Source organism: Taurulus bubalis, assembly GCF_910589615.1.
Source record: "Taurulus bubalis genome assembly, chromosome: 18".
Classification (NCBI taxonomy): Eukaryota; Metazoa; Chordata; class Actinopteri; order Perciformes; family Cottidae; genus Taurulus; species Taurulus bubalis.
Genome location: NC_136606.1, coordinates 10,373,708 through 10,387,494, shown reverse-complemented (window position 1 = coordinate 10,387,494; position 13,787 = coordinate 10,373,708). Strand labels below are relative to the sequence as shown.

Sequence of the window (13,787 nt, the reverse complement as noted above, 5' to 3'; positions counted from 1 at the left end):
TTTTGAAGCGGTGTAACAAAACAGCAGGAAGTGATTCCAGCATCACACGGCAACAAAGTTAATTCTCAGGAGAGCCGGCCAAAGAAAAGCGGCGCTATCCTCCCTCGTTTGGAGACCAGCCAATGGGAGCTATGAGACGCGGTGTGTCAGCCAGGGTGGAGCATCCATCCCACTGTTCGGTCTCGTCATACAGCCGGCGCGGTTTACAGTATCCGACGTGCCGGGCCGCAGCCAGGCCTCTGTGGCAACAGTCTCCATGGAGACACGCCTCTCCAAGGCCGAACGCAGAGACGAGACATCCACTTCATCACCAGACAAGCCTGGAGACACACAGGAGTTCATCATCTATTATACATTTCTTTAGGCAATCACAAAATAAAGTGACTCAAATTTAACAACTACATACTTTTTTACATTCATACATTTTATTGTTTTGATTGAAGAGGCAAAGCATGTGTAAAATCTGTCAAAATAGCATAATAATAATAGTTGGTTAAGAGCCAGCTTTAATATAAATTGCATGCTCTTTAGTTGATCTGTTACTTTACCGGTGCAATATGTGTAAGATGAGACAGAGATATTATTAGTACCACTGCTCAAGTCTTTCTGTGGACCGCAACATCTTCAAGCACCCATTTGCCAGACTTGTTATGCTTTTGTTATATTAGCATCCGTGATCAGTCATATATAAATATTAAGTATTTTCTCTACCTGATCTGCCGTTATGATCACCAGGGTCTGGTCTCGTGATGCGGTGCTGGTTGTTGTCCCTGACTTTGGATTCAAGGCGCAAACTAGTCACCGACTGCAAAGACTGAGCATCTGGCTGCTTGTTCCGGTCCCACTGATCCACGGACTCAGCCTCCTCCTGGACAAAAGAGATCAGAGGGAGGAGATTGACTACAATTCTCATCAACTTAACGTGATAAAAGTAGTAAAGCCAAAGCAAACAAAAATAATGAATTTACGGCTCAGCCCCATACATCATAGTCGTGTCTCCTCCGTGAGGTTGTCCTCTCGTGGCGCTCTGCTGAGGGCTGGCGGTGTCTCCGTTGATGAACCTGCCCTTCACGTGCATCACCACCGTAAACATCTGCCACACAAACATATTTTTGACAGAGATTACAGTCCCAAAAGTTCATTCAGTTCAAATATTTGTAATATGAAAATTATATTACTCTCTTCACGCAAGAAAACTTTTTCCTGGAAGGAGTTTAGATGGAAAAGGGTAAGTATGTAAAAAGCCTCTTTTCCTGCAGCAGACTTTTTAAACAATGTCTCTACTGCCCTGATTCCCAATGGCTGGCACTGTGCTATCTCCACCCTACAGCTGGCATGTGCCCCTTGCACCCAGCATTGGCACCAGCTGCAACACAGAGACATGAGCTGGCATGTGCCACAATTAGCCTGGCACAGAGACACAGAGCTGAATTATCCTGGCGCAGAAGCTGTTGTGGTGTGGTATTGTGAGGGAGTATGTAGCTGACTTCCCCAGCCATGTCACCTTTATGGAAAATGTCTGGAGCCTCCGAAAAAAAGCATATTGCGGGCCCCACTGATGTAAACACTTTCTTCATACTTGAAACAAGAAGAAAAAAAAGGAACAGGGAACGGGCTTAACAAACAGATTATGTTTAGTCAGGCTTACCAATAAAAGCAGCCTCAGATGGCAGTACGGAGTCTCTGTGGATGTAGCGTCCAGGTTTGTTCCTCTGAGAGAAGAAATAAACACAGGCAGGCACCAATTAACTTAGAAACATGCAAGATGTGCTCAACCAGCCTGTCACAATAAAATGAGTTTTAATTATGTGACGAACACTCACAGAACGATGGTGACTCAGTTGCTGTTCCAAAACATCTGTAAACACACACAGAACAATGAATTAAAGAGCACAACAAGAGAAATTTGAGAGTGTGTCTGCCAACTGACCATGCTCTTCCTCTCTCTTCATGAGCCTGATTTTGCGTTGTTGTTCACGAAGTAGTGCCTGCTGTTGGATGTCCAGACTTTGTTCGTCAGCGGGAGGGTCAGGGTACATGTGACGGACCTCCTCGCGAGATGCTGTGTCTGACAAAATAATAGATATTATCTAATGAGCTATTGTTCCATATTTGTCCGAGTTGCAACCAAGTGGCTTTCTTGGATTGATGTGGCAATAACTGTTGCATTAGCACAGAAATAAACGAGAAAGATAAGGTCAGGAGGCACAGACTAGTGGTGGACATTAGAAGAGAAACTAACAATTTTTCATTTTTGTCTGAGTGATTTATAATCGCCCCCTTCTTCCTCTACTCTCCGAAACAGCAACTTGGCTGTGACTCAGCAGATCCACAGGCTACAGCCTCCTCACTAAGCACATCCTATCAAGGATTGACTTTACAGAATGGATCTAATGCAGCTTTAAGATGTAAGGTTGGCATAAATCCATCATTTTATCTAGAAGTTTGACTATAGAAGTGATTTGGTCAATTCGTCACTGACTAGCATTTCTTCCTATTTTTTGTTTTACAAGCCAGAGCTCTGAGTGTCTTTCAGACTCCTGCATTATTTTGGTCTGGGAACCAATCCAAAGCCATTTCCTTGGTTGCTTGCATTACATTCTCTGTATATGCTGCCAAATGGCCAGTTACTGATGGACGCCTCCCATGACCTCATGAGATTAAAGTTTCAGTGTGGCTAGAGGGAGACAGATGACTGATGAAGCTCCGGAAAGTCTAAACCATCTGGCATTGCCCAGCTGGTTTATGACCACAGTGTTCTTCATCTCTTGTCCTTACATCAACATCATGACCGAGGCAATTAGAGGAGGGGTTTTTAACCACTTACTTAAAGTTAGAAAAATTGGTTGTTTCAGAGTACAGGAGGAAAGTAAGCAGAGTCTAACTGGTTTAAGTTCAATGCGATAAAATGATTTCTCATCAAAGGATCATATTCAGTTCATCACTTGGACCGCTTGGTTTTATAGAAGGCGCAATTGAGGCAAAAAGATGACACAGAAAACTGACTATTTTTGAATCGAGCTAAGGGTGATCTGATTCGTAAGAACAAATGTTGCTTCTTTAAAAAAAAAACAGTGTCCAATCAGTCAAGGTGTCATTACCTCTGTATTTAAGCTGGTTGAACTCCCTGATATTTTGCATATTAACACCTGCAGCACCAGAGAAGGGACTCCTGGTTGATGGATGGTCAGCTTGCTGGTGCACTGATTCTAAGGTCCCTCCTCTGTGTTGACCTCTGGGTCTGAGCAAAGGAGGAAAAGCCCTACTTTAAACAAATAACACACACATATGCCTTTCGGAAAATGCCCCAATAATTCCCTATGAATGCTTTTCAGTTGTGCACAATGACGACAGCATTAAGTTACACTTGATACACTCGTCCTCGTAAGTCAGGTCCGATTCAGAAAGTTAAGTGAGTATTGTTTTAAAAAAGTAAGGACTGAACAAATGTTTTTATGAGGCATAAAGAATGGGGCTTTCTGTGTAAGCAGCTTATATTGGAACCAAATAAAAACTGTGACACTGGCACAAGTTCAAAGGCATTTCTCTGATGATTTGTGGTAAACTAATTTGAAGATAAGCAGAGATTTTACAAGTTGCTTACAGTCCTGCCCGTTTTAGGAGTGGAATTTCACATGAGTTCTTCAAGATTGATGGTTAGAGGTAATACACTGCCACGTGTCCTGCTGAATTGTCATTTAGCAACATTCTGAATCTCTACTGAATCCTGCACTGCAGGTGACCCTGCTGATCTTGCAAGGTGAAGACGGATGAAAAGAAAATGTCCACTTGGGATCATACCGTTACATCACTGCAGTAATGAATCCCTCAAACAAATCTGAATGGAGATTAGAAGATAGCCAATCAGACCTGGGTCACTTTCATTAACTCAGAACATGAGAGAGCCTCCTTACATACAAATAGCTAATCAAGCCATTTAACACGTCAGAATTAGCATTTTGTCTTAACCTTAATGTGATGAGGGGGTTTTAGGTCAAATTGGACTAAAAACCAATAGGTTCTCTAAATGGCAATTTTTTCGCCAGGAAGAAAGTAATACAATCCTCATCATTCTGGGCACGATATACCGACGCAATTTACCCCTGCTGTTCAGGGGAGTCGGGCTGTAATACCTGTTGGAGGGAGTGTAGTGACTCTCCTGAAGATCTGTCTGGCCCAGTTGAACCTCCAGTTGTCTCTGCTCATTTCTCAGATACTTACGGAGGGTTGACAGCTCTCTGATCACTTCCTGCTGACCGTCTGAACCGACCAGAAGGAGTGAGTGGAGACCGGATGGGAACAATAAATGATTAAGTGGCAATATATGATTTACAAGCAGGTAGCCATTTCATAGGGGCTTACCTTGTAGCGGAGAGATTTCCTCAGGGACTGGCCGGGAATGTGGTGCTGACACATAGCGCTCCTGTTGTGGAAATTGTGATCATTTTTAGATTTACATCAAAGGAGTCTTGATTTGAAAATATGTGCATCCGTTTTCCAGCGTGACTTACAGTGCTGGTGGTGAGTTGGCTCTCAACAGACGAAGGTCTGGATGCCTCAAAAGTTGTCTGCCTCCTCTGCAAGGTTGGGATGGGAGGAGATGGCTCTCTCTGCTAGTTTAGGAGCAGAGTCACATTACTTGACAGATGTTGAATAAAACGGAAAGCTACAGCACCAATGTTTCTTCAGGCTTACTGTACCTCATAAATAAAATGTGCCTTTTTCTCCTCTCTGTCCCTGGTGCTCTCAGGTTCCTTCTTCTCACTCTCTTCTTCCTGTCTCTCCCTCTTTTCCTCCTCCTGGTGTTGTCTTTTAGATTCCTGGATCCAACCTGTGTTTTCCTTAATATTCTGCAGAGAATAAAGACAAGTCCTTCTCAATGGCAAGCCCAGTGTGAGGAGACCGCTTCACTGTCAAGGAAGGAGGAATGACAGAGGTGAAAGACAATTCACCTGCATCTCCTTTTGCTTTCTTTGCTCCTTTTCATATTCTTGCTTTATGCAAGTCCTTTGGTCCGCCAGCCTCTTCTCTTCTTTCTCCTCCTCAATCCTCATCCGTTCTATCTCATCTGTCTGCTTTTGCTTGTTGTCCTCTATCTGTTGGTAATGACAAGTTACATGTATAGTTATTTACAACTTCTTCAAAGTTCTTAAAACCTCTTTTATTTATAAACAATAAAAAAATATTCTGATTTCAATAAAAAGAAAGGAGAGGCATGCGAGCAGCATCCAAGACGTTACCTCCGTTGACTGAAGGTTGTGGCCCAGGACCTACCTGTTGTTTCAGGTCTTCTTTGTATCTGTCCTGCGTGTGGAGCTGCTGTGGAGTTGGCTTGACATTGAAACCTGCAATGACAAATAAGACAGTCATCCATCTAGAAAGAAGAGCAATGTATGCAATTGTGTGTTTCAGAGTCAGTTTGCCACAATTGTGGCGCAGTGACTCCGAGAAATTGAACACTACACAGTGAATTTGTCAAAGTAAATTTTACTCAAATTGAAAACAAATGTACTCAAATATAAGATTTATTTTCTCCTAATCTACTAGCTACGGCTAGTAATTACGCTCCAAAATGATGAAATATTACTCCTTTAGAGGAAAATAATAGTAACTCCAGAAACATTACTCCCCCATGTGTCCTGTGTACCTGGTAGTGGATGGGAAAGGGGAGGTTTGCCGTCAAGCACAGGATTGGGTTCATTAGTCGTCGAAAAGCTTTGTGTCTGTCCACTTTTCCTGGACACAGGATTCCGATATGACTCCTCGTTGGTCTTGTGCATTTGAGTTAAGTCACCTGCGGGCATGGAAAGATATACATGTACCTCAAACAAGCTGTATTACTACTCATCATGAGTCATCATATATTATCTCAAGTTCAGTAGACCTCATTAAAACACAAAGTGAAACCGAACTTACTAACAAGGTTGCCTTGTTCGTCTTTAAGCGAAGCACCTCCTCCACTTCTCCCCCAGGGGTTGTATGATATCATCTCAGCCTCTAACTTAGCATCATATTGCTCCTTCTCGTTTTTCTCTCTTCTTTTACGCTCCTCTTTTTCTTTGATCTGGACACAAGGCAGGCAAGATGTTTCAAACGTTCTGCTTCAGTGGAATGCAAGTCTATGTTTGTCATATAGTCTTGCTGCAACACAGTTCTTTGCCCATGGGAAATGCTAACTGCACCATGGTCTGGTCTAACTGTCAAAATATCTGGTCTGTCCCTAAAGTCAATGTCTGGTTTTCCTCTGGTGTCAGCATGGAGGAAACAGTCAGTTACAGCAATCACGAGCATGTCAATGTGACAGTAAGCATGGCAGACAATGTGGTGCTCCTTGAACTCTGACAGAGTTAGCCAACCAAACCCCCAAAACCAGCTAACTACCAGCTAACAGCATTTGAAGGTGGGCCAGAGAACACACTGCCCCAAGTACTTCTTGGTTCCAAACTGTCATCACTAATTTGTGAAGTTAGCTATTAAATATGAAAGCATGGGCTCTGCTTCAAGCGATCAGGAGGGACGCAGCCAGGTGTTGTAAACATTGGGGGCTCACTGCTCCACCCTTGGCAATCAGATGCTATCTTGTAGATCTGATGTCGTACCTGCTGTCTGAGTGCGTCTTGGTAGATCAGGGCCTTCTCTCTCCTCTGCTGGGACTTGTCTGCAGGAAGCTCTCCACCATCCAGGGGAGACGCACTATGCTGGTCAGTTGCTCGACAAGCAGACAGTGAGGGTGCAGACCCACAGTTATCTTGCAGTGAGGGCCCTCTTCTGGAGGAAAAACAAAAAGTCTCATGACCATCTACTCATGTTAAAGCTCTCACACTCTGCAAATTGATTTTCGGTATAAAGAATTTTTCACAAATTTAGAAATTGTTTTTAATTGTGGACATTGACTTTATCATCTGCATAAATAAACTACTATTGCAGAAATGGACACTGACTCGTGGCCGCTGGGTCTGAAAGTAGGTGGTCTTTGAGAATGACTGTAGAAATTCCCAGATGGATGCATCCCTCCAGGCAGATCTAATAAAGAAAATGCAAAAATACAAGATGATGAATACAAACAGATTGAACAGTTTTGTTAGCTATCTGTTGCTACGTCTGACAGATTTTTGAGAATATTTGTGAGCTCAGACTTAGGCCAGAATTTGGCTACACTAAAATAAATGTAACCAAACACACCCGCGGGATTAATTGAAATCCATCTGGATTTGCTGAACTCATATCCAATAAACTGTATATCCCCTTAGTAATAAAATCAGTTCTGCTGGAAAATGAGATACATGAATTGTTATGCCAAGTCCTCTTGATTGATATGGTGATAAAGTGGCTTCATAATAAATGGCAATAGTTTTCGACTGTGAGGTCTGGGAGTTTATTTAAATCGATGTGAATCTCTCCCATCTAATCTGAAACAGACAGATACTTTATGACTCTGAAGACGAGAGAAACAGAAATGACTCTGGACCATCCGATTGTTTGGTACAAATATGCGTACTTTACATTACTGCTGACCTTTTCCCAAAACATCTTGCATTATTTTACCTCCAAGCAGCCATTTGTTTCCATTCATTTCAATATAATATGAAGATCAACTTGCAGAGAGTTGAACCTTAAGATGGAGTAAATGATCCATAACAGTGAAAATCGTGACTGCTTTGATAACAATGATTATGTGAATTTGACAGCCAATGTTCATACTACAGTGAAATTACTGGAAACCAGTGTCTGTCTGATATGTGGGGAAAACACCCAGGATTGCAGTAATGCAAAGTTAACAGGATTATTGGTGCAAAGAGGGAAAGAAAACATGAAGATGGTTGAATACTGTACTCTGATTGTAAGGAAGATTAAGATCTAGTGGATTCCTGGTTCCATAGTAGTTGTAAGCGGCATCATATGGAGTATTGTAGTTATTAGTTATAGTGGGATTAACAAGAGGAGGAACACCAGCAATCCTGAAAAAAACAAAAATCACATAAACTACAGTGACTTTACAGCAGAGTTGTTAATATCATTCATATATGGCAGCACAAAGCAACATGGAGTTACCTTGGGTTGGCCACTTCTGCCCGCATGCTTGAGGAGTCCCTGTGGTAGTCCTCATCAAAATAGTCGAGAGGGGGGAGACCGTGTGCTGCTCTTCTTCCAGATCCAAGCGCTGCCTTCTCTGTCAGCTGACTGAGAGCTGTACTGTAGTCCACATGAGACTTTCCTGGGGGGCCTCTCTGTTCCGTGTCCTCTTGTGAGACGTCTCGTCTCCAGCTGCCATATTGACGATTTATAGCCCCAAACCGGTTTAGTCGGTCAGACTGGAAGAGAGGAATTATGTAAAAGGTATCCATCAAAGGAAATGAAGCAGCAAATATTGAGAAAACCTCAAGATTGGGTGTTGCTCAAGGCGTCACTACAAAAATAATAAAATCATCATCTTTGATGATGATAAATAGTTTGTGTCATGTGATGTGTTGTTATTGTGCTGTTGAGGCATTTCTACAATATTGACTTTACTTTATACCCTCCAGACACAGGGCTGATACATCTGCTGAGTGATGGCTAAAGTAAGATGGGATCTAGACATTCACGTCATGGAAAATGTTGCTAAAAACTGTTAGAATTGGAGCCTGTTCATGTCATTTGGATCTACCTGTTTCTCCAGGTCTGTGGCAACCATCCGCTCAAGTTTCTTCTCCCTGAAAACAAAACTGTTCAAGTCCACCCATCCTTTGTGTTTTGATGACTCACAAGGAAAACTGAAACAATTCTAGAAAATGATAATTTGGTGAATCAATACTCACCTCATCTTGTTTCTCTGCTGTTCAGCAATTTGTTTCAACAGCTCTTGCTTGTACTTTTCTTTCCTCATCTGAGAGGCTGTCTGCTCTTCTGCTGCTCCTGCATAACAACAGAGAGCCACAAACAAACAAGTGCGGTCACCTACGATGCTTCAAAAGCATTTCAAGTGACAAATTCCAACAATAATCCCACAAGCCAATATGTGTCCGAAAGCACCATCCAATAAGAATGGTATTTACCAATCATTAGTCCCGTAGCAAACTCGGCTATATCCTCGCTGGCAGGTCTGGATCTTGCAGCCCTCCTCATGCTGTCTGGCATTTGCAGACTATTAAACACAGATACACAAAATCAGACACTCCACTAGAGTCATCCAATTACTGACATTTTGTAAGGATAACCAGTTCCCATATGAGTCACACAAAGCTACCATTTTACATCATACACTGCCTCTTAGTTTGCCTGCAGAGCTTTCTGGTCTCCTTCTGCAATCAATCCAGCGGCTCTCGTATGACTGGGTAATAGCTTGAGTAATTGTTTAGCCTGAAGCTGGGCCAAGGCTCACCCTCCATCACCGTTCTTCACATTAGCAGCTAACTGAGAGAGGCTCAACTTAATGGCATAACCGGAAACAATGAAAGGAAACGGCATGCATGAGAAGTGCTGAAAATAGCATCAATGAGCTATACCGGTCTTGTGTTTAGCCATTCAATCAGATTATAAAATGTGACTTTGTATGAGGATATTATTGGATGTCCAGTTCTGCATGTAAATGTCGACCAGATCCATACATAGAATTGAATCTTGCTTACTCTGACTTCCAACCCCATTCACTGTTGTTCTGACCATGAACACCAGGGGCTTCTACCTTTGTCATGCCCTGAGGAGCTCTGCCATAGAGGCAAACAACAACAACAACAACAACAGATATTATATTATTATACCTGCTCTCCTGTCTATGGTATATACTATAGATGCAACAGACGAAAATAGCTCAAAATCATAAAAAATCACAAAGAAAAAGCTACACCTGTTAGCTCTGTGTTCTCTGGTTCTCCTCTCCTCTTTGTACTCTGGCTCTAGAGTGTGTCCGTCTTGTCGTCTCCTGTGTCTAAACTCCAACTCTTCCTCTTTGTCTGTGATTGGCTCTTCCTCAGAGCTATAGAGCTCTTTTGGTTGGTGAAGTTGCCTGTGCCTCTGCCTCCGATGGCCTGGACCCCCAGTCCCTCTTCTTTCTCCATTATCCACTGCCTCTTTCAGAGGGGCAGCATCTCTCCTGGATGCAGGGTGCTCCCTGGGAGGAGGGTGTATGTTTGTATACGGACAAAATCAGACCCTCCAATTACTGACATTGTATGAGGGTAACAGCATAACAGTCAGTTGCGGTCTGAATCACACTCAGCTACCATTTCACATCATGCACTGCCTCATAGTTTGCCTGCAAAGCTTTTGGTCTCCTAGACAGGAGGTGAAGCGTCATTATCTAATCAATCCAGCTACTCTGGTAGAGCTGGGGTGAGTAATTGTTTGCCTGGAGCTGGGCCAAGGCTCACCCACCATCACTGTTCCACACGTTAACAGCTTAATGAGTGCGGCTCTACATATTGGCATAAACAGAAAAAATGAAAGGCAACGGCATGCATTAGAAGAAGTGCTGAAGAGCAGTAACTGAATATTGCAGAAATGATTGTAGCAATCTTATGTTGCTGCCTTCCTGTGTTGGCTCATTCAATATGATTATTTTAATGATTGAGAAAATATATGCAACTTTCCAAGAGGATGTTAAAGGCTGTTAAGCTCTGCATGTAAACACTTCTGCTATCTACGATGATTCTGTTTCAGCATTACAAAGCTCATTGCTGCTGTCCACCAGAGCAGTACATATAAATTCATCTTGCTTACTCGGACTTCCAAACCCATTCATTGTTGTTCTGATCACGAGCACCAGGGGCCTCCATCTTCTTTATGCCCCGAGGAGCTCTGCCATAGAGACAGACAAGTAAAGAGATATTACATCATCATATCTACTCTTCTATCTATGGTATATATGTAACGGACAAAAATAGCTAAAATTCATATGACATAAAAAAGCTACACCTGTTAGCTCTGTGTTCTCTGGTTCTCCTCTCCTCTTTGTACTCTGGCTCTAGAGTGTGTCTGTCTTGTCGTCTCCTGTGTCTAAACTCCAACTCTTCCTCTTTATCTGTGATTGGCTCCTCCTCAGAGCTATAGGGCTCTTTTGGTTTGGGAAGTTGCCAACGCCTTCGACTCCGATGGCCTGGAACCCCAGTCCCTGTGCGTTCTCCGTTATCCACTGCCTCAGTGAGAGTGGCGGCATCTCTCCTGGATGCACAGTGCTCCCTGGGAGGAGGGTGTATGTTTGTATGGGTGTTGTTGAGGAAAGGCAGAGGAGAAGCGGGAGAAGAAATGTACACAGCATCTGAAGCTTGAACCTGTCCGGGCTGAAAATTTGAAATTTGAAAAAGAAAATGTAATATGAGAAATATTTACTTTATACCTTAGTGGTTTAAAAGTTTTAAAGCAGATAGCAAAAATCTTCTGAGACAAACAATGTATTTTGTTTAGGAGAAAGCAAATTGATTAACTTTTAATGTGTTCATTTATTATTCACATTACCTTTGAAGTTAAAAGAGGTGTTCCCCTCTTAAACCTTTGGATTTGAGCTTTTTCTTTTAGGAAGAGGTTGTATTCTTTTTTTCTCTCCTCGCTTAGTTTTTCCTGTGAGAAAAACAAAATTAGAGTCATGCATCTGAAGCAGCCATCTCATTCAGACAATGCACCAGCTGCTGTGTTTGAATCTGACTTATTAATAGCAATATTATGTGTAACCCGCTCTCTTTTTTCTAGTTTCATTCATTAATTTCTCTGTTGATGTCTAACTCAACTATAACAATAAAGCTAAATATACAAAGTAACTGATCTTTTGAATATAAGACACCCCACTGTACCTTTCTCATATCACAGTCAGCTCTCAGTTTACCATAACTGCTTAAGGGCAACACGATTTATTCTAACTTAATAAAGACAATAGATGCTTTGTCCGGGTTTCGAGTTCCGTTTCTTGCCAAAAAGGCCAGGGATCGACCCACAAACTCAACATTTAATGGCTTACAGGGCATGTTGATGTTGTCCTGGTCAACATCAGCAGGCAGTGGGCTGCCAAGGAAGAGTCACCAGCTTGATTCAGCTCACCTGGGTCTTCCAGGCTATAAAAGCTGGTCCACATGCTCATTGTCTCTTTCCCTTGCTCCAGCAGTCATCAACCCTGCTTGTTGTTTGGTTTGGCACCGTCAACACCTCCACAGCACCCATGCATGGCCTGCTTTAATTTGCCTACATTGCTGATCTACACACTTCATTGTTCAATTGCGTTTAACCTTAGTTTAACAAATTGGGTTTGGTTTTGGACTCCATTCTTGTCACGTTCCCTGAGCCAGTTTGTGACAACTGAACTAATTGTATCATAGATACAATGTTGCATTATGTATTAAACTAAGATAGGCCTGAATGTCACTGAGCAAAGTTGTTCCGACTTCAACCTGCACCCTACCAATAGTATTTAAAGATACTGTAAATTGTTCATAACCGAGGTGGGACCAATCCCCAGCTCTGGAGGCTGATGCCTTAACCATTACGCCACGTGGCCTAAGCTTTAACAGGTCTGTAAGCAGTTGTAAACAAAAGCAGTTGCCATGAGACACAAATCGCTGTACAATCAACAATTCACTGTGCAGTAATATAACTCTGTTAGTGTTGTTGTGAGCTATGTATGTCATGCCAGGTAATAAAGTCCCACTTTGACGATCATGAAGAGTTACTTGTTTCCTGCTACGCCACACTTGGACATGCATACAAATGTCCTCACTAAAGTACCCACCCAGGCACACAGACACACACAGAGACACACCTGAACCGATATCTTCTCCTCGATAGGTAGGGAGAGAACCTGGGGTTGTGTTGGAGGTTCACTAGTTTTCAGATCCTTTATCTGGAGGAGGAACATGAAAACATAGCACAGGATGGTTACTCAGCTAAATCCACCAAAGAGGCAACAGAGGGAAACTTGTCTTTTCACTATAAAATTATAATTAGTCAAATACATCATCAGACCTTAGCAGCATAATGTTTGTATTCCAGTTGAAGCTCCTGCTGAAGTTTCTTCTTCTTCCTTTCATAGTCATTTCCTAGCAGCGAACTTAAACCAAAACCTGGAAAGTATCAAATACAGTACATAACACATACAATGTGTGACATAAACCTATATCTATAAAGAGTGTAATCTGTTCAGTATCAGAGAACTGCACAATACCTCTGTCTGGATTTGGGGCTATTCTGTGTGCTGCTGATGCTGGAGGCATATCCACAGCTTGCTGCTTTTATTAGCAGCCTGTGACTGTTGAAAAAATGATGTTAAAACATTCCGTGTATATTAGGTAATCATCAGAGCATTGATATTGCACATACCTTGACTTGCATGTGTTTCACTTGAGTGATATATCTTTGGGTGTTTCCTCTTCATTCTCCTCGAAAAACGTCCCATCTTTCGTCCATTAAAAGCCATCAAAGCTCAACCACACAACTCCGCTCTGCCTATGAAGTCAAACATAATACTATCACATATGAGTATTTTTCATAGTATTATCATTTTTATTCACACACCGAAAAGTGTCAAACGTTCTCTTGTCTTGACTGCCAGGCGCAAAGCGTCATATTGTTGCTATAGGCAACCAGGATGCAGACGGTTCTCCTCGAGGAGGTGATGTAACCGAGCTCACGTCTATAACCCCATCAAATGACATCTGCTCTGAATTTTAAGTTAAGTTGGCTTCTGAAGTGGTATTAACGTTATAAATGTCAGTTTGCTTGCTAGTTGACATCCTAACAAACGCTATAACACGAGTACCAACCTGGCACCGACTACGCTCCCCTTACTCTGCGCTTTGCTCATGGGCTTTTAGTAAAGTATTTAG

The 13,787-nt window shown here is 42.3% G+C and overlaps 1 protein-coding gene across 1 annotated transcript; it reads right to left on the bottom strand.

Moving 5' to 3' along the window:
• Positions 1-129: 129 nt before the first annotated feature.
• Positions 130-13,175, bottom strand: cspp1a (centrosome and spindle pole associated protein 1a; the record flags this gene model as incomplete). Its single annotated transcript, XM_079234263.1, has 27 exons — positions 130-320; positions 712-868; positions 977-1,093; positions 1,329-1,366; positions 1,649-1,712; positions 1,824-1,858; positions 1,931-2,068; positions 3,102-3,241; positions 4,134-4,260; positions 4,363-4,423; positions 4,512-4,610; positions 4,701-4,850; positions 4,953-5,096; positions 5,275-5,345; positions 5,648-5,794; positions 5,917-6,064; positions 6,600-6,709; positions 7,834-7,958; positions 8,053-8,265; positions 8,799-8,895; positions 9,036-9,124; positions 10,699-10,776; positions 10,894-11,258; positions 11,434-11,535; positions 12,725-12,805; positions 12,928-13,025; positions 13,127-13,175. 27 exons carry the CDS (start codon positions 13,173-13,175, stop codon positions 130-132), a joined length of 3,234 nt encoding a protein of 1,077 aa, XP_079090389.1.
• Between the last annotated feature and the right edge of the window lie 612 nt (positions 13,176-13,787).